Here is a 20,236-nt window from a genome sequence, read left to right on the forward strand (position 1 = left end):
CTGAGGTCATCAGTTCCCTAGAACTTAGAACTACTTAAACCAAACTAACCTAAGGACATCACACACATCCATGCCCGAGGCAGGATTCGCACTTGCGGCCGTAGCAGTCGCGTGGTTCCGGACTGAAGCGCCTAGAACCGCTCGGCCACCGCGGCTGGCGGGGGTTGGGGTTAACACATTCGACTTTTTATACCGATTGAGTTCCTATATTTAAGTGCCCCAATTGTTCTTCTAATACATTTTCTTCTCCCTATCCTTACGTTAGAACTACTTGTTAACTGTGACTTCTGAAATTTTCCCGGTGTATTTCTCCTTCTAATAAATTCCGTGTATGCAGCCGGATCCCGTCGACATTCTGCCACGATATTTCGGCCCAGAGTACATTTCGCTTGCGCGAGATTCGGCATAAAAACCCCGACTGCACCTGGGCTCTTCAGTAGTTGTGTACTCACTTGATGATGGCCGGACGTCTCTGGGCCGAAATATCGTGGCAGAATGCCGACGGGATCCGGCTGCGTACCCGGAAATTATTAGAAGTACTTGTTTACTACTTGCAATAACCGCTGCACCCCAACATTTGTGGTTATAAAACAAAAACTCTTTTGTGGCTTAAATTTAAAGGGAAATTTACTTACTATCACTCCAGCTGGTAACTGGATTGGCTCTGGATATAAGATTGGACCGCAAAGTGCCATTAGTTGCCAAATTATTATGCCACAAATGTTAACTTCCCATATAAATACTTTTATTCTAACCTTTACCAAAACCACCCCTTTTACCCCCATATTAGATTGATTTGCCACTTTATACTGCACTGCTTCTTGTCTCAACTTATCCCATTTACAATCAGTTTGAATCAAGTAGTGCACAAACTGGTTCGTTATTAACAGCATAACGAACAAAAGGTAAATTCTGCAGCTCACCTGTCCTCACAGCGCAAACTGCCTTTCCCTCATTCTGCTTTCTTTGCAGTGGTTCTCAAAACTCCAGACCCAATTCCTTCTGCAGGCAGTTATTACTTATATTCTGTATCACGACAATCCTAGCACGTTACTTTTTTCTTACGTTTCTTCTGAGTATAAGAGTCAATCCTCTCTCTACTGATGATATGTATTACCACAGCTAAAACACTTCCCACTCAGACTTCTTCCATTTTCTTTATCTCGATGACAATTTCCTCCCCCCCCCCCCCCCCCTTCCTCATTGCTTGAATATTTTGCACTAAGTCATATAACTGCACAAAGTGTTAGGAAATTTACAAAAAATAGTTCTCTGTCTACCTATGAGCCTTAAAAGATTAACAAGGTATTATACAGTTTGTTTTTGAGGATATGGTAAACACAACAGGAATATGCTTTCTCTGACTCCCTGCACGTGTTTAATAACTGACTCATGAGAACCTTATTCTCTCCCATATTCCCTGTAAACGAGTTCCTGCAATACCTGAGTGGAGCAATTCGACGTATTTCAGCCCTAAACTGATTTACTGTATTCCCTTCTTGTACTGCCACTAAAACACTTTTCAATAAATCCCCTTTTGCTGCAGCTTCTTCTTCTTCTTGTTCTTCTTGCCTTTGGTCGCTTTAGGACGACAGGCAGACCCTTCAAGGATTGCAGTTTTATCTTCTCCTCCCAGAACATCTTTATCCTTTCTCTTCGTCTCTCCCACTCTCCTTCCGACGTCTTCAGTAACTTCTTCACTTATCTTCTCCACTGGTAACTATCTGTCCTCTGTTGTCGATTGCTGGCTTATCGGTCGGTGTGTACTTGCTTCTCCACTTCTCCTTTACTTGCACCTTGATCCCCAATTTCGCCCACTTCTTCAACAACCCGCTTAGTTCCTGTCCTTCCTCTTGTCCTGTCCGTAGTTTCCCATATTCTTTTTGTCATTCTATCCATATTCATCCCGACCACATGTCTAGCAATCCTTGCCCTTTTCCCCCCGATTCTCCTGATACTGTCCTCACGCTCCGGTATAATTCTTCCCTAGGTTTTTGCATCCATCCCTCACCACCTCTATTAAGACCTAGTATTTTCCTCAGTGTTTCTCTCTCTTCTTCCTGCAGTTGTTCTGCATTATTTCTTCCTAGTGTTATCACCTCAGCTTCATATAGTACTGTATGCCTCACAGCTGCCTTTTAATGTCTTATCCTTGCATCTGTTAACATTTTCTTTTTATTGAATATGTCTTTGGTCATGCACAAGACGGACTTCATGTTCGTTGTCCTGTATTATACTATTATTTAAACTAGTTGTCACTTGACAGGCAACGGGCTGCAGGGCTCCCACCACCAATAAACCAATGGCAGCCGGCGCTGTCGGCTGCCAATGCGTTGCCACTTCGCTCTGCTGAGCTGACTAAGGCATTGTGCCAGCCAGTCCCGAGGTTGCACACTCCTCGGTAACCTCCAAAAAATGGCGGACATGGCGTCGTTATACGCAGGCAGGCGCGTGAGTACGTGTGTTCCTTAAGGGAGTATTTTGAGAGAGAGAGGGATGCAGGAGGGCCTCTCGTTCCTTTGAATAAGGTGGTGGAGCGAACTGCAGCTGCTCTGCAAGTTAGCGAACGATCAGTAATAAGAATCTGCAAGGAGAAATTCACGAAAGAAGGCTCAAGTGAATCATCTAAATTGGAGACACCTGGGGAAAAGAGGCGACTAGAGAAGAGGGTCACAAAACTTGACTCTTTTCAGGAAGATGTCATTCGTCTTCAAATATAAGCATTTTATTCGAGGAAGCAGTATCCGACACTCAAAAAACTACATGCTACCCTCACAGCGGCTGACCTGTTTCAGGGTAGTAAATCGGCATTGTTACGAGTCGTGAAAATGTTAGGATTCCGCTATAAATCCATCTCTGGCAGAAAGCTACTAATGGAGCGCCAAGATAAGGCAGCCTGGCGATGCCGCTTTCTTAGAGAATTAGTGGGAACAAATTTTGATGATATCGTTTGGCTTGATGAAACGTGGGTGAATGCAGGACACAGTTTTAAAAAAGGCTGGACAAACGGTACCATCAGCAGCAGTATGGCAGCTCAGATCGGCAGAGGAAAAAGGATAATTGTAGCACATGCCGGAAATTCAAAAGGTTTCGTTCCATATTGTCTGCTGCTATTCAGTTCAGACCTCCGGCTACCACGAAGAGATGAACCACAATACTTTTGCGAAATGGTTTCAAGACTGTGTGCTCCAGAACTTAACAAAAAACCCTATCATTGTTATGGATAACGCTCCTTATCACTCAGTAATACAAGATAAATCATCCACAAAGGCAACGCGGAAAAACGACATTGTTAGCTGGCTACAGAAACATAAGGTAAAGTTCGACAGTATCATTGTTACGGATAACGCTCCTTATCGCTCAGTAATACAAGATAAATCATCCACAAAGGCAACGCGGAAAAACGACATTGTTAGCTGGCTACAGAAACATAAGGTAAAGTTCGACAGTAATTTGACAAGGGCAGAAGTATTAGAACTTGTATCGCAACACAAGCCAAAGAATTCGATTTACATTGTGGATGAAGTAGCAAAAAAATTCGGGCATAAAGTGCTCAGATTGCCTCCTCACCATTGCCCTTTCAACGCAATAGAGCTGATTTGGGCTCGGGTTAAACGGCAGAAAATAAGAAATTCACATTAACCGGAGTTGAAATTGTGACACCGGAAGACTGGCAGAAGGTAGTGCATCACGTGAAAGAGTGATACAGGACGCATGGAACAATGAAGGTATCTTAATAACAACAAAGTGTCGAAGACTTGATTATATCTGTCAATACGAGCAGCGACACGGATAGTTCCACTGACTCTGAATTAAGCGGTGTTTTCGCATTGTCTGATTAGTGTGTAGTGTACTTACTGCCATTAAATATTGTGTTTGTGAATTTATTTCGATTAATTCTTATTCTTGTTGTGAGACTAAAAAATACTGTTTGGCCAGCTCTCATCACCTCCTTACGGTAAGTTAGACTGAATTTTAATTCTATTTCATTTTGTATATACACCAAGATGTTATTCAATGTGTGTAATAGTTTTCGAGATTTACAATCCAAAGAAGAAAACTTTTCCGGACGCGAAAATTTCTCACACTTCAATAGTTAATGTAACAACGGCCGTAATTAAAATTAAGACAAGATATTTGATATGCTTAACGATACCACTGAGACCGATACTGTACGTAAATTTCAAAATATTTACATAATATTTATAGGAGATAGAGATTTTAAACGTCATACTTGTTTCGAGTTCAGTACTGATAGGGTTTCTTAAAAACGCTGTTTTCAGAAATTTATATACGGGAAACGTAATGCACTACGAAGACTTTTAAGGATTCTTTGCCGAGTGCATTATTTTGGTAATGAATAGAAAAAATATTTTGCTATGACACCAATAGTTTTTCAATAATGACGTGATAAGTTAGAAGCTGTTTGTGAAAACGAGAATTTAAATGGTTTCAAACAAATTAACGTAACTCTTGTCCTAATTAAAATTAAGAATAGATATTTGACAGATTCAGAGACATTGTAGAGATATACATCATATGTGGGTTTGAAATTTTTAACTTACTTTTTGTAGAAGATAAAGGCTTTAAAACGATTTTCTATCGCCGCGGCTAGCGTTGCGCTGAGGCGGCTGCCTCCAGCTAGTGCTTGACGTGACAACGCCGCAACTTCGCAGCGCATACGTCAAGTGACTGACTACTTTAAATCAGACTTTAGTCCCACATAGCTTCATATGTTGTTGAAATGTGTGTGAATTCCTAAAGGACCAAACTGCTGAGGTCATCGCTCACTAGACGTACACACTACTTGAAGTAACTTATGCTAATAACAACACACACACATCCATGCCCGAGGGAGGACTCAACCTCCGGCGGGATGGGCCGCGCAGTCAGCGACATGGCGTAGTGGCCGCGCGGTCCCCATAGCTCCCGGTTCTTCCTGTTATATAAGTTCTACCAAATATTTAAGTTTGTCTTCTGGTGTTTTCCTACTTCAAGTGGTATACAATGTCTTTGTCTTGTTCTAGGTGAGCCTTTCCTAGGTTGTCGAGTTATATCTTCGCGACTTCTTCTGTCTCACTTCTGCTGTGTCATCCACAAAGACTAAGCGGTGCCTATAGGCTCTATCGTCTTTTTGTCCCTCTTGTATTCCTCTGCACTACTTGTTCACTCTATCCAGTGCTATGAATAAAATTGGTGACAGTCCATTTCCCTGTTTAATGCCTGTCTTGATCTCAAACTCTTCCGATTATGCTCCTCCGGATCTAACCCTTGCCTTTGCGGCTGTTAGAATTCCCGCTGTCAACTCTCATATAGTGCCTTCTAGTTCTGTGTTCCTCAGAATTCTTCCAAAAGTCTATATGTCGATGGACTCATAAGCCTTCGCAAAGTTCACTACTGTCTTTTGGTTTTTAAGGCACTATGTTCTATCAGTTGTTTCAGGGTAAACACACCCTAAGACAAACAAGAAAAAAGAAAAGCGCAGCACCATGAAGGAAATACCCGAACACGACGGAAACTGGTAGAAACGATGCACATGTGCAGACAAACAAATGACTGCAATTTCAGAAAAAACTGAATGATTTATTCAAAAGGAAGAACTTCACAATCGGGTAACTCAATAACGCAGTGGTCCACATCTGGCCCTTATGCAAGCAGTCATTCGGGTTGGCGTTTGTTGATAAAGTTGTTCGATGTTTTCCTGAGGGATATCATGCCATGTTCTGTCGAAACGGCGCGGTACACCGTTAAAATCTCGAGCCTGTAAGACTCCAAACGATCTCAGCTGGGGAGAGATCCGGCAGCCTTGCTGGCCAAGGTAGGGCTTGGCAAGCACGGAGAAAGGCAGTAAAAAATTTCGCAGTGTCCAGGTTGGCATTGTCTTGCTGAAATGTGAGCCCAGGATGGCTTTCCATGAAACGCAACGAGGTATCAACATCGTACCACTGTTCTGTAAGGAAGCCGCAGATGACAATCAAGGGGGTCCTGCTATGAAAAGAAACGGTACCCCAGACCATCACTCCTGGATGCCGGGCCCTATGGTGGACGACCATCAATTTGGTATCCCACCGCTGTTCAGGGCGTTTCCAGACAAGTCTTCGACCTGCAATCTCATTGACTGGAGCAGAATTGTCTTCAGTGATAAGTCCCACTTCGAACTGAGCCCAGATGACCAACGAAAACGTGTCTGGAGACGCCCTGGAAAGTGGAGATATACCAACCTTACTGTTGCTTGCCACAAGCGGAAACATGGTATCAGTTTTCTAGAAAGTGTTAATCCGTGTCAACTGTGAGAACAAAATCTATTTTAATAAGATTTCAGACTATTATTTCTTTTGTCATTGCGTTTCACAACGTCAAAAAAAGGTATTGTGATAACTTACTTCCACCAAAACAAAAGAAACACATAACGTAAGATTGGATTTGGACAGGCATAGTGAAATTTCGAAACGGTGCTCTTAGTGACTGCACTACCAACGCAGCTGACTTCACGACGTGCGAGTAGCCTGATGAGGTCGCGTGGAAGCTTTGGCCATCAGTTTCTCGGAAGCTGTTGCCTGTTGGTACCTAAGCCAAAGTGGTTGTCCTTTTATTTTCATCCTATCACCCTGCCAAGTTTTCACTATGTCAGGGAGCAAACTAAGGCGGGTTCCACTTTTCAGCTTGGGATTGTGCTTTGTAATCAATAGGGTGAGATAAACACACTGGAGAGCACACATGGTTCAAATGGCTCTGAGCACTATGGGACCTAACATCTGAGATCATAAGTCCCCTAAAACTTAGAACTACTTAAAGCTAACTAACCTAAGGACATCACACACATCCATGCCCGAGGCAGGATTCGAACCTGCGACCGTAGCGGTCGCGCGGTTCCAGACTGACACGCCTAGAACCGCTCGGCCACACCGGCCGACAGAGCACAAATGATTCATATACGTTTCATTCAGATATATCAAATCAAAAGACCCCTTCAGATGATGCTGCAACCGGAATATAATGTCATTAAGTGCTGCCTTTCAGATCTTCTCAAAATTTGCAATAAATAAATTATATTTCTAACCTCTCCTTACCTACATATTTGATGATAAACTGCTTATAATATGGAGAACACATGGTCTGTTGTTGCCTTCATGCTCTTCAGGAGAAGCAAGCTGTGTCCGTTTTTGCTGCCAAAGTCAAGTGTGACGACGTAAAAACAGCGTTAACTTCAAAACACGTGTCACAGTAAGCCACTGATTGCAGTTATGTATCTGACACCTCAATATTGTTTCGCTGTTGAGACATCTAATACCAAACAACTTTCATTAAGACATAGCAACAAAATTAGCAATGAGAATAATGTTGGCAATTTTAGATTTTTGGCATTGACCCAGTTGACTTAATGTCTTATCATTCCCTACAGTCTTGAAAGATTGGTGCACCACGACGATTTGATTCTGAAGTCTTTCTCTCTATTTTTCAGGTAGGAGATACAGTCAAGATCCATTCCAAAGACCTGAACAACACCTTCAATCGGCGTTTCGATGACATTTCGGCAACAATCTTGGATAACCAGACAGGCGCTTTGGCGAACCTGAGCTCAAAGATCGAGCAGGAGATCAGCCAGGTGTGGCGCCAGATCGGCACCATGTACAACCAGCTGTCCGCTTCCACCACGGCGCTGGATCGGCTGCAGCAGCAGACGGAGCAGTACGTCAACGGCAGCCTCCACACCATGGACAGCATGGAGGGCAAAGTCGGGGAGATCACCAGCCGGATGAGCGTCGTCGACGACAACCTCAACTACCTGCTCAAGAGACTCGCTTTCGTCGGCTCCGAGTTCAACGATGTCAAACAAGGGCTAGGGGAAGCTCTGGAAAACATCAGGTCGAGCTTCCTCGAAGCACAGAACAAGATAAAAGAACTCAGTCCAGGCCCCCATGAAATCCCGGATAGGAATCTGAACCTCGGTCAACAAAATGCCAAGTAACACTGCTACATGATGACTATGACATCAAACATTGAGTCAAGTTCATGTAGTAACCTTGAAGAATGAATGGTGGTTTTTACTGTCGGAAACAAAGTCAGGAAAAATTACCACCAGACACAGAATTAATGGCTCTTTTGAGCTCCTGTGAAGATACCAACGTTAGTACTCCACTGTAGGGCCACATGTATCACTGCAATCTAACTTTAACGTAGTATTTTTGTAAATATTTATGTGACTTGTCTTTATGTAGAGTAACAGGCAAGATTTCTTACAATAATTTTTATTGAACTCACAAGCAGTTAACAGGTGCAACTTATTATAACCGTAAGTATTCCATTTTTGGTTTGTACTTACCATATAATTTCGGAGGAGATAAGACTTTTGCTTTTTTGTAGCATGCAACAGCTCCAGTCTCTGTATTCTCTCAGAGATGCCTTAACCTCAGTCAACACTGTGCAGGTGCACTGTGAAGAAGACTTCATTATTCTAACACTCTGCAGTTATATAATATCTGATGTCCTAAATGTGAATGGCTTGTGATTTGTAAAGCCCTGCTCATCTGTATAACATATTCGGTCCACAATTGTACTTCAAGACTTCATGTACAGTGCAATTTGAGCTGAGATAAATAAACTCCACTGGACATATTTATTTGTAATGATTTATGGAACAAATAAAAACATCTTCCAAAATATGTTAACTAATCCAACAGATCTACAACGGACCTGTTATAAAATGACTATACAATGAATCTTCATAAACACAGCGTTATCAGACTGACCTTCATCCAGCAAAAATTCTGACATGTGATTTTCCTTTCAAGTTAATTGTCCTCAAAAATTCAATTAGACCATTTGCATTTTACTTGCATGTTTTCGTACCTTTATTAACGAAAAGGAAATCCTATAACAATATTGTTTAAGAAGTTTGTTACTAATTGTCAAAGTTACACACATAACTAACAGAAGCTGACATTGTTGTAGGTGCACTTTTTGCAGTTATGCGGTGGTCTACCAGCACCGGAACGGTAGCTCAGCATTTTCCGTCAGGGGACAGGCCACACTCAAATAGATAGAAAAAAGAAACTGATAATGAACGTGTCTGGAAACAGGAAGGTCGCGGGATGGAATCCCGCTCGATCCACAGAGTTTTTCAATTTGCTTTTAAACTAGTATTCTAGTGTCAGTGATGTGAAGATTCACCAGAAACAACACGAGGTTCGTATTCCACGTTGAAATGAAGTCCCCTTTCACCGGTAGAGGCCACTGAGCCACAAGAAATTATTACATTTGATGTGTTAGTGAGATAGACTGACTTTGAACTGCATTTTTGAATACATTACAAGGCAGTTTTGTCAAAGAAATGAGAAATTCTTAGATTCCTGTCGCAAATACAGTAGATAGTGGGAACAAAAAATGTGCTAAAAACAGATAGCACGCAGCATACTACAAATTGTGCCACTGCAACACTATACCACTTTGAAATCTTATCAACATCTGGCTGAATATTCGTGCAAATTTTTTGAGACAGTACTTCATTATAGATAACTACATCACTAACAAAAATTCTGCAATTACTATCTATACTGACTGCGAAGCCATTACTACACAGCACGAACAGCAAGGTCTCAACAGACTTCTCTGGGGACCACTTGATGTTACTTCTACATCTGCCGATGACTCTCCAGACAAGATAACATTCTGCGTCCTCCCTACCAAGAAATCTCTAATCAAGTCACAAATTCCGCTTGATACCCCATACGACCGTACTTTTGATAATAAGCATCTGTGTGCCACTGAATCAAATGCTTTTCGGAAAATGAGAAACATTGCACCTATTTGACTGCTTTGATCCAGAGCCTACACATCATCATGTGAAAAAAAATGCGCATTGGGTTTCATACGATCGAAATCTTCAGAACCCATGCTGGCTTGTGTGGAGGAGGTCATTCTTTTCAAGATACCTCGTTATGTTTGTGCCCAGAACTTGTTCTAAGATTCATCAACAAACAGATGTCAAGGATATTGCAAGGTAGTTTTGAAGATCACTCCTGCTACCCTTCTTGTGGTGTGTGTTTTCTTGCAACCACTGGTCACATTTTTTTCGAAGTATCTATGATAGTTCATGATTAAAAGAGGGGCTAACTCAACGACAAATTCGGTAAAGAACCTAATAGCGATTCCGTCGTGTCATGGAGCTTTGTTTAATTTTAGCAGTGTCAACTTCTTCTCGAAACCACCGACACTAATATTTATATCACCCATCTTGCGGTGGCTTGACAATCAAACTGGGGCAATACTCTGGATTTTCATTTATAAAGGAACATTTGAGAACGGAGTTCAGCATTTCTGCTTTAGCTTTGCTACCGTCAGTTTCAGTTCCTGTCTTCTTTGGTAGCACTAACAGCCTTTACACATTACCAGAATTTCTTTGGGTTTGGTGAAAGATCTTTCTATAATAGTCCATATTACGGTAGTCACTGAAGGATTCACCTTTTGCCTCTTGACAGACAAGCGCGTTTCATTAAACTTCTGTCTCTATCCTTATGCTTTGTTTTGTTCCTATTAGGCAGCGGTCCCTGTTTCTTTAAAAGTTTCTTTACAGTGACTGTTTGTCATGGGGGATCTCTCCCATTATGAAATGTTCTACTAGAAACATATCTATCGAGCCAGCTAAACCGGAGCCACGGTTCTTCAAAATGTTCCTCTCCAGAGACAAGTGTTTCGATTTCCGTATTATTGAGATGTGACACCACTGCCTCCTTATCTAGTTTGCTGAATATATGAATCCATTTGCTTATTTTAGTTGGTACTTTGGTAGTCATTGTTGCTACAACTGCCTCATGGCCACTGAGTCCAGTGTCTTTATGGACAGACTTCAAGAGGTCAGGCCTATTTTTTGCTGTTAGATCCGATATATTTACATCGTGAGTCGGATTCTAAACAACCTGTTCCAACAAGGGAATCTCCCCATCGCACCCCCCTCAGATTCAGTGGTAAGTTGGCCCATTGGATAGCCCGTCAAAACTGAACATAGATCGAACATGAAAACATGAATGGCTTGTAACAGCGGAAAAAAGGACAGCACAAACAGTGAACGGTCCATATGAAATATGTGCAATGTCAAGGGATGTATATGTTCGTCGTGTCATGGTTGTGTGGTCGTTGTGATGGACTTTCCGTCGGGTCATTGACGTGTCTGTTCGCTGTATTAAAATTTGTGTATGTGTCATGGCGTACTGTCAGTTTGCAACAGCGACGTGTAACGAAGGGACCTCCTGATAAACGTATCTCCTATTTGCTCTACACAGGTGCCACATATTATAGGCTACGTCTTGTGTTCCGTTTTGGAACTTTTGACTCGAGAATTCCTTGGTTGTAACATAGTTCACACCCGTTTATTTGTTGTTTTCATTTCTGTGAGAGGTCTATGCGGCATCTCGCCTGCTCTCACTATTCATCGCATTTATATACGTAATATATTCTTACCACACGACTCATATTCTGTGATGAATAGTCTGAGCAGGCGACACGCCACATAGATCTCTCATACAAATGAAACACAGAAATAAAAGAGTGTGAACTATATTACAACGAAGGAATTCAAGAGTCAAAACTTCCAAAACGGAACGCTTGAGGCATAGACACATTCCTAGGAAGCAGCTTTTGATGTATAGTGCACATCTGACCCATTTAGGAGGACCATCTAGTTGTCAACCCAGTGGCTCAAGTCCAGGAAGACGCAGGCTAGATTTTCATAGAATCTTCGAAGTCTCTGCTTCAGGGCCGGGGACAATGCTGGAAAATGTGAACGTAACTGATCTTCCACGAATAAGACTGGTCTTCTCAACCTTCTCTGCCAGTCACTGGTATGAGCCATATGTGAGGTCAGACCCCAGACGAAGAGGTATGATCTGTTCCAACGTGCTCCACGTGCAGTTGGTTGTATGTACCATGTTCCCACAGCGGCTGAGGGAATGGCCTCTTTAACGTTTTGTATGAGGCACCAGGTGTACTCACTGACAAGGGAATGGACCAGTCCGGCATGTCTAAAGCCACGCTCAAATTTTTTATGCAGGAAAAATACAACAAAAGAAATGCACTGTCAGAATTTTAGCAGGAAGAATACAACGAAAGAAATGAAACTGGTAAAATTTTAGCTGCTAAGGTTGACTGGTAGTATTGAAAATTGTTCTGGTTACTCGTTTTTGTCGCACAAAGAACCGCTTATCACAGGGGACTGTACAGCCCTTGCTACCCAGCGAGCGATCGGCAATGACAAGAGAGCGTAGCACCACATAGTGCTAATATCCGGGATGACACAAGCGAATGTGCCGGTGGTAAGTTCCTATGGGACCAAACTGCTGAGGCCATCGGTCCCTAGGCTTACACACTACTTAATCTAACTTAAACTAACTTACGCTAAGGACAACACACACGCCCATACCCGAGGCAAGACTCGAACCTCCGCCGGGGGGAGCCGGGCGAACCGTGGCATGGTGCCCAAGACCGCGCGGCTAGCAAGTGCGGCGCAAGCGAACGTGAAGCTCCTAAACCACCTAAAGAATATCACGTATTATTTATGTTTTGAACAAGAGGCAATTCGTATCGACAGCTAAACTGATGCATATGTAATTCTTACGAAGATGTTACGTTGCAGACGACTTCCATCAATCGTGACTTTAATTTATTGAAATGAAATATTTCTCACACATACGTCATTTTATAACAACTCCTGTAGCACAGTTCTTACGATAATTTCTGAGTAACGCATATTTTAATACAATGAAACCGTTCCTTGTTTATTCTCCATAGTGATTACAATAAAGCGAAGTGTCATTTGAATGACGAAAACAAATATTTTTCTTACACCAGGCACACCTGACAAAAGAAAAATGAATGGTTTCGGGCACGTCACAGTAATTAGTTTTTAGACAGAATTGTGCTGGAGTAAGAAATGATCCTGGCCGTTGCTCTGCTTATTGTGCCGCAAGGCAATTCGTAAAACGTGCCGATGCAAACCGATAAGGCACAAATGACTGAAATTTGAGAACACTGTTCTCGTGATAAACCTCAAATGATACAGAGCTGTCGGAAATTATATTGTCTGACAGTTTATTAAAAATACTTTTCATGGTCGAAAAAATTCTTTATCTAGAGTCACTTCGGTTGCTCCGTATGAAATCTAAATTGCATCAATAGTCTTTCCCTCGTCCTCCTGAAAGACAGAGGTATCTTTATCAGAAAGAAATTTTCACTCTGCAGCGAAGTGTGCGCTGATATGAAACTTCTTGGCAGATTAAAACTGTGTGCCGGACCGAGACTCGAACTCGGAACCTGTAGCTGTGCAAGCGGTAGAGTTTACGTTGCCATCGGTAACGTAAACTGCCTCTCGCGGACAGCTCTACAAGGTTCATAACTCATGAAAACTCCTCTAAAGAACTGCTGTTCATGTCATTTATAGGGGGGGGGGGGGGGGGATGAACTTCGTTGTCATCCTGTACAGTAAATCTTTCTGTAGTTTTTCTTTCACAGGTTTGTAAGTTTCATTTTGGCACGTGTTTATTACTTCATGTGAGTCTTTTATCCATTTGTACAGTTCATGGTTAGAGTTTATGAAGCAATACAGGGTGACACATCGCTTAACATTAAGTGTTAAACAGAAGGAATATTAACTCAGTTTTATCTGCACTGCTAACACTTAAATTAAAGCAAAAGCAGCTGGTAATCATGGTGGATATCAAATAAATGAGTTACAAATTTGAGTGAACAGTAACTACAGACAGTTGTTTCAGAGAAACTATCAAGGAAAACTAAAATTCGCTTTACAAGTGACGATTGTGCTGAGTCATGTTATCTGTTTACTGCTTTAACCTTGGCTTTCGTCCACCAGCAAAAAATATCCGCACTTGTGGAATAGGTCAAATGTGATTTAGAGCAGCACAAGGTAGGAGTTAATGGGACTCTGTGCATGCATAAACTTTGGGAGCACACTGTGGAGCAGCAGCGACATACTGGTCTTCTCCAAATTGGCAAATCCGCCATCGTTTAATTTTGTATTCTACTGGTCATTCAGTAAGTTATAATGAAACAAAACTGTGGAGCATATTCGAATTTTTTCTTAGTACTCTGCCTATTTTTGCGGAAACTTTTCCCGCATATAGCAGGTAAGGTGTTGTCTTGAAGGTCTCGTCCTCTTCCTCTTTTTCTATTTAGACGCTTTGTGCTCTCTGTGTGTGATGAGACGAGACGAATATCAATTTTCTAAGAACATGGTCTGGAGGTGTCCCAACTCTGCCTGCAAGTTTTTAGCAGCTTACATTATGAACAAAGTGACCCAAGGTGTTGAGAACGCCCATTTTGTGCGCTGGATAACAAAGTTGAGTTCACAGCTGACAATATACGAGTATTACACAACAGTCTGTAACACCTCACCGTAAATCACAGGCTATGTTTACAAATTACAACAATACTACACTAAATATCATGGTACTCGCATGAGTTTTGATAAAATTAGCACAAAAACACATCAAGTTTTTGTAACGAAGCTTTCCAAATAAATTTATGTGATGCAGTGATTTTATTCGAAGACAAAGGTAATGCTGGGAGTCAGCTTATAAACGTAATTATAAGTAAACAGAAGTGCGAACTGTACAGATTTTGCCAGTTAATGATGCTGCTTCCCCTTTTACACTAGTATGCCAAAGATGAACATTACAGCTTCGGCATATCCCCCAAAAACAATGTGAAATGTAGGGCACAACAAACGCATATCAGCTTGGGGTCTATGGCAGACTCTAAATGCAGGTCTGTATGAGTGGGCTTTGATACCCCACATTTCTGAGTACATCATTGTTCTTATCATACACTAAGACATCAAAAAGTTACAAACAACCTTCTTTCTCCATCTCCACAGCAAATCTTGTATTTTCATATATGGAATTAAGGCGCTGGTGGAACTCTTGGAGGCTGTCTGAACCAAGAGATCAAATTATATATGTATCAACAAAATACTTTTGGTTTTAAAGCTTCTAAGTTGAGTGCCCTCTTCTCAAAATTTTCCATAAAAAGGTTGGTCTCTTGGGGAGTCAAAGGACTCCTCATCACGACGTCTTCAGACTGTTCAAAAAATCATTGTTGAATAAAAAGTGTTTGACGTTCTCTAAGCCCAAAACCTGTTGCAAAAATGCATTCCAGGACATGCTAATATAGTTCTCATTGTGTTTAATTATTCTTCTGACCTATCATATAAGAGTAATTTCATATTCAAGGGTGAATTGCACTCAAAATGCAACTGTTCAACCAGTAGAAAATCACATAAACCTTGGTAGTTCTACTAGCAGAATAAATGCGATTACAATACTTTTGAAATGTAATATTTCACCCTCTAACTAAAACGTTGAAAATTTTAACAAGGATGTACGTGTTGCAGGTAGAAGAATGAAGGGCATTAACAACAGCGCTATAAAACCGAAGTTTGATACATGTGTGTGTGTCCTGTAACAAAAGTAAAAAAATTCATTTCCCAGCTGTTTTATAATTAGTGTAATTAGAAATACAAAGAAAGAAAAATCTCTATTTATAAGAATGATTGCAGTGGAAAAGTAAAATATAGTAGCACTAAACATCAAATGTACCATTAATGGCCTGTACTTCAGTTTTAATTTAGGAATTGCCTATTAGTATGAAGCTATTAGATTTCCACGGTAATGAAAACTTGCAGTAATAAATATTTGAGTTTCCATGTCAGATATATTCATTATCTGACCCAAACAACAAAGTAAAAATCAGTCAGAATTTTTTTTAACCCAAGTAATTGCAATGTCACACTGATAGTAAATGGCTTAGCTGCTCGAGAAGTTCATATTTTAACAATAAAACGTGCTCGCCAGTTGCGTTTACATCATGGAAGCACAATTTAGTATAAACAGAGTCATTGCAGAATTCAGGGACAACTCGAGGGAAAAAGAATGGTAAGAGATGAACAAATTTGGCAATGTAGCTGAAAATTTTAACTGTTTGAAACTATATTTCTATAGGAATTGGTATGCTGTTTTCTCCGTAAACAAATTTCGATAAACAGATATAGGGGCAAGGATGGTAGCACGTGGGATTAAATTATCTCTTCTTTGGAAGAGAGAGCTGTATATCATGTCCTCGATCAGAAGACCTCCACGTAGTAGTTGTTCATGCTGGTAGAAAATATGTCCCCATAGATTGATGTCAGGGGAGACCTGTTACAAATGGAAGTGGAACGGAAGCCTTCTCACAATGCTGTTATTGTTATCTGTGATTTGTGTTTCTATGAAGCGTATCAAAATTTTGCATTGATTTGGTAGGACCACCACTGAGCTGTCGTTGTATTAAATCAATGTGTTAATTGATATTCCCTGCCAGACTTAAATATGCAATAGGAACACAGTTAATGAAAATGAGACCTGTAATTATAAAGCAGTTTCATTCCTTCCTGTCTTTTCCGAAAAAGTTGAGAAAGTTATCTACCCCCCTCCCCCCCACACCCCCTTGCCGTTGGTGTGGAGGCTTGCATGCCTTTGAGAGGCCAGACAAACGTGTGGTTCCTGAAGAGTGGCAGCAGCAGCCTGTAGATTAAAACTGAAGAAACTGCAAACAGATGGGAATTTAAGGAGATGGAACCTGGATAAACTGACTAAACCAGAGGTTGTACACAGTTTCAGGGAGAGCATACGGGAACAATTGACAGGAATGGGGGAAAGAAATACAGTAGAAGAAGAATGGGGAGCTCTGAGGGATGAAGTAGTGACGGCAGCAGAGGATCAAGTAGGTAAAAAGACGAGGGCTAGTAGAACTCCTTGGGTAACAAGAAATATTGAATTCAATTGATGAAAGGAGAAAATATAAAAATGCAGTAAATGAAGCAGACAAAAAGGAATACTGCCTACCGGAAAATTAAAGAGACCTTTGGAGAAAAGAGAACCACTTGTATGAATATCAAGAGCTCAGATGGAAACCCAGTTCTAAGCAAAGAAGAGAAAGCAGAAAGGTGGATGGAGTATATAGAGGGTCTATACAAGGGCGATGTACTCGAGGACAATGTTATGGAAATGGAAGAGGATGTAGATGAAGATGAAATGGGAGATACGGTACTGCGTGAAGAGTCTGACAGAGCACTGAAAGACCTGAGTCGAAACAAGGCCCCGGGGGTAGACAACATTCCATAGAACTACTGACGGCCTTGAGAGAGCCAGTCCTGACTAAACTCTACCATCTGGTGAGCAAGATGTATGAGACAGGCGAAATACCCTCAGACTTCAAGAAGAATATAATAATTCCACTCCCAAAGAAAGCAGGTGTTGACAGATGTGAAAATTACCGAACTATCAGTTTAATAAGTCACAGCTGCAAAATGGATTCCGTAGAAATATTGGAACACGTGAGGCAATACTGACCTTACGACTTATCTTAGAATAAAGATTAAGAAAGGGCAAACCTACGTTTCTAGAATTTGTAGACGTAGAGAAAGCTTTTGACAATGTTGACTGGAATACTCTCTTTCAAATTCTAAAGGTGGAAGGGGTAAAATACAGGGAGCGAAAGGCTATTTACAATTTGTACAGAAACCAGATGGCAGTTATAAGAGTCGAGGGGCACGAAAGGGAAGCAGTGGTTGGGAAGGAAATCAGACAAGGTTGTAGCCTCTCTCCGATGTTATTAAATCTGTATATTGAGCAAGCAGTAAAGAAAACAAAAGAAAAATTCGGAGGAGGTATTAAAATCCATGGAGAAGAAATAAAAACTTTGAGGTTCGCCGATGACATTGTAATTCTGTCAGAGACAGCAAAGGACTTGGTAGAGCAGTTGAACAGAATGGACAGTGTCTTGAAAGAATGATATAAGATGAACATCAACAAAAGCAAAACGAGGATAATGGAATGTAGTTGAATTAAGTCGGGTGATGCTGAGGAAACTGGTTTAGGAAATGAGACACTTAAAGTAGTAAAGGAGTTTTGCTATTTGGGGAGCAAATTAACTGATGATGGTCGAAGTAGAGAGGATACAAAATGTAGACTGGCAATGGCAAGGAAAGCGTTTCTGAAAAAGAGAAATTTGTTAACATCGAGTATAGATTTAAGTGTCAGAAAGCCGCTTCTGAAAGTATTTGTATGGAGTGTAGCCATGCTGGAAGTGAAACATAGACTATAAGTAGTTTGGACAAGAAGAGAATAGAAGCTTCGAAATGTGGTGCCACAGAAGAATGTTAAAGATTAGATGGGTAGATCATATAACTAATGAGGAGGTATTGAACAGAATTGGGGAAAAAAGGAGTTTGTGGCACAACTTGACAAGAAGAAGGGACCGGTTGGTAGGACATGTTCTGAGGCATCAGGGGATCACAAATTTAGCATTGGAGGGCAGCGTGGAGGGTCAAATCCGTAGAGGGAGGCCAAGAGATGAATACACTAAGCAGATTCAGAAGGATATAGGTCGCAGTAAGTACTGGGAGATGAAGAAGTTTGCACAGAATAGAGCAGCATGGAGAGCTGCATCAAACCAATCTCTGGACTGAAGAGCACAACAACAACAATCTACAACAGAACACAGAGTAAATTTTGAGGATGTAGCTTATTAATCACATCTCAGTTTGGCCTTGAGAAAGATTCTTTACATAGAAATCCATACATGAATTAAAGTAATGACAGAGCTAAACTATATGTGAAACTAAAAAGTTTATCACATCCCTTACGCATGGACGGGTTCCCAACACTTCATGTAAGTTCGCTGTTTTCTGGGTAATAAAGCGAAAAATAATAACAATGGATGACAGTCCAACATTTTTTATTTGACATGTAAGAAAAGCATAGCATAGTAACTAAAATTGGTATTGTTTTGGCAACAAATAGAACACCAATGTGTAATTAGTTCGTGTGTCAAAATGTAAGTGACGGGAAAATACGAGTATTTTACACATATTCATCACAATCAACCAGCTCTGGGATTGAGAAAATGCCTCTTTTGCTCAAAACTTTGGGGGACATTAAACCTTCGACATCTCCATTTACAGGCCATTTCCGGTTTTTAAGAATGTCATCATGGTATTTAGTTACATTGTCATAATTTAAATTTCAATACCGTAACAGTGGTGTAATGTATAACCACAAACACACTAATTGGCTTGCTGGTTGATTTTATTTCTTCTTGTAGTTTTGGTTGAGGCTCTCCATTCTGAGGGGACAAAGCCTGACTTTTTTTTTTTGCCTCATTATTATCGACTTTCCTGAAGAATTTGTTCGCCGAACATGTCTTCGGCACTAGGATTATCGATCACTGTCTGGATTTTTCTCTTCTTAGGTTATTTACTAGTGCCAAGCACTGACTCAAATACATTTTGAAACATTTCAAGCAAGTGTTCTATTTCTTATGAATTCTAAGCAGTCTTTCAGGTTTCCAGTGTTGTAAACTGCGTATCAGCAAGCTCCTGGCTTTTGTTTACATTTGCATCAAAGTAAAACATCATTAATCTCTGAGCAATATTCTTTTTGATTGTAATGAGATTCATCCCAGGCTTAATCAACTCTAAAATAAGCTAAGAATATTCTACTCCAACCTCTTAGTGGTGTAAAGTTGTCCAGTTTTGCCACAAAATAACTCACAAGGCTGTTTTCAACGGCAGAGTGATAAATAATGTATTTCTTACAATGGTGGGTATGGTTTAGTCAATGGCTAATTTCTACACATAAGTAAACGGCATGCATCTTAATTTTAAACAGTTTTTCGGTAGTAAATTACACATTTTTGTGACAAAAAGTAGCTCAAAATAAAGTGGCATAAATTTGGTTTACAGACAGTATTCAGAGATTTCTTACTCATGGGCCGGCCGCGGTGGCCGTGCGGTTCTAGGCGCTCCAGTCCGGAGCCGCGCTGCAATGGTTCAAATGGCTGTGAGCACTATGGGACTTAACATCTGTGGTCATCAGTCCCCTAGAACTTAGAACTACTTAAACCTAGCTAACCTAAGGACATCACATACATCCACGCCCGAGGCAGGATTCGAACCTGCGACCGTAGCGGTCACGCGGTTCCAAACTGTAGATGATGCCAATGAATCACTCTCTGTGTCTAGGGTAGAGGCGTCGGCATTTTGTCGAAGTGATGACGTCTGTACAACAGTCTCTCTGACAGGGGATGGGGAGTGGGGCAGCAAACCATAGCTGGCTGTACCAAACGCAGATGTAAGGTCCTCTTGTGGATGGGCTAGTCCTCATACTGAGGGTTTTCCGTTAAGCAAAAT

The 20,236-nt window shown here is 41.1% G+C and overlaps 1 protein-coding gene across 2 annotated transcripts in view; it reads left to right on the forward strand.

Moving 5' to 3' along the window:
* The window catches only part of LOC126457513 (myosin heavy chain, fast skeletal muscle), a 313,877-nt gene extending 305,261 nt beyond the window's left edge, over nucleotides 1–8,616 (forward strand). For both annotated transcript variants that reach the window (XM_050093850.1, XM_050093851.1), the window contains one exon: nucleotides 7,463–8,616. In XM_050093850.1, coding sequence (XP_049949807.1) covers nucleotides 7,463–7,969 — 507 coding nt within the window. In that variant the 3' untranslated portion in view covers nucleotides 7,970–8,616. The remainder of the gene's footprint in view (nucleotides 1–7,462) is intronic.
* The last annotated feature ends 11,620 nt before the right edge of the window (nucleotides 8,617–20,236 follow it).

Source organism: Schistocerca serialis, chromosome 2 (assembly GCF_023864345.2).
Source record: "Schistocerca serialis cubense isolate TAMUIC-IGC-003099 chromosome 2, iqSchSeri2.2, whole genome shotgun sequence".
In the NCBI taxonomy this organism is placed as follows: domain Eukaryota; kingdom Metazoa; phylum Arthropoda; class Insecta; order Orthoptera; family Acrididae; genus Schistocerca; species Schistocerca serialis.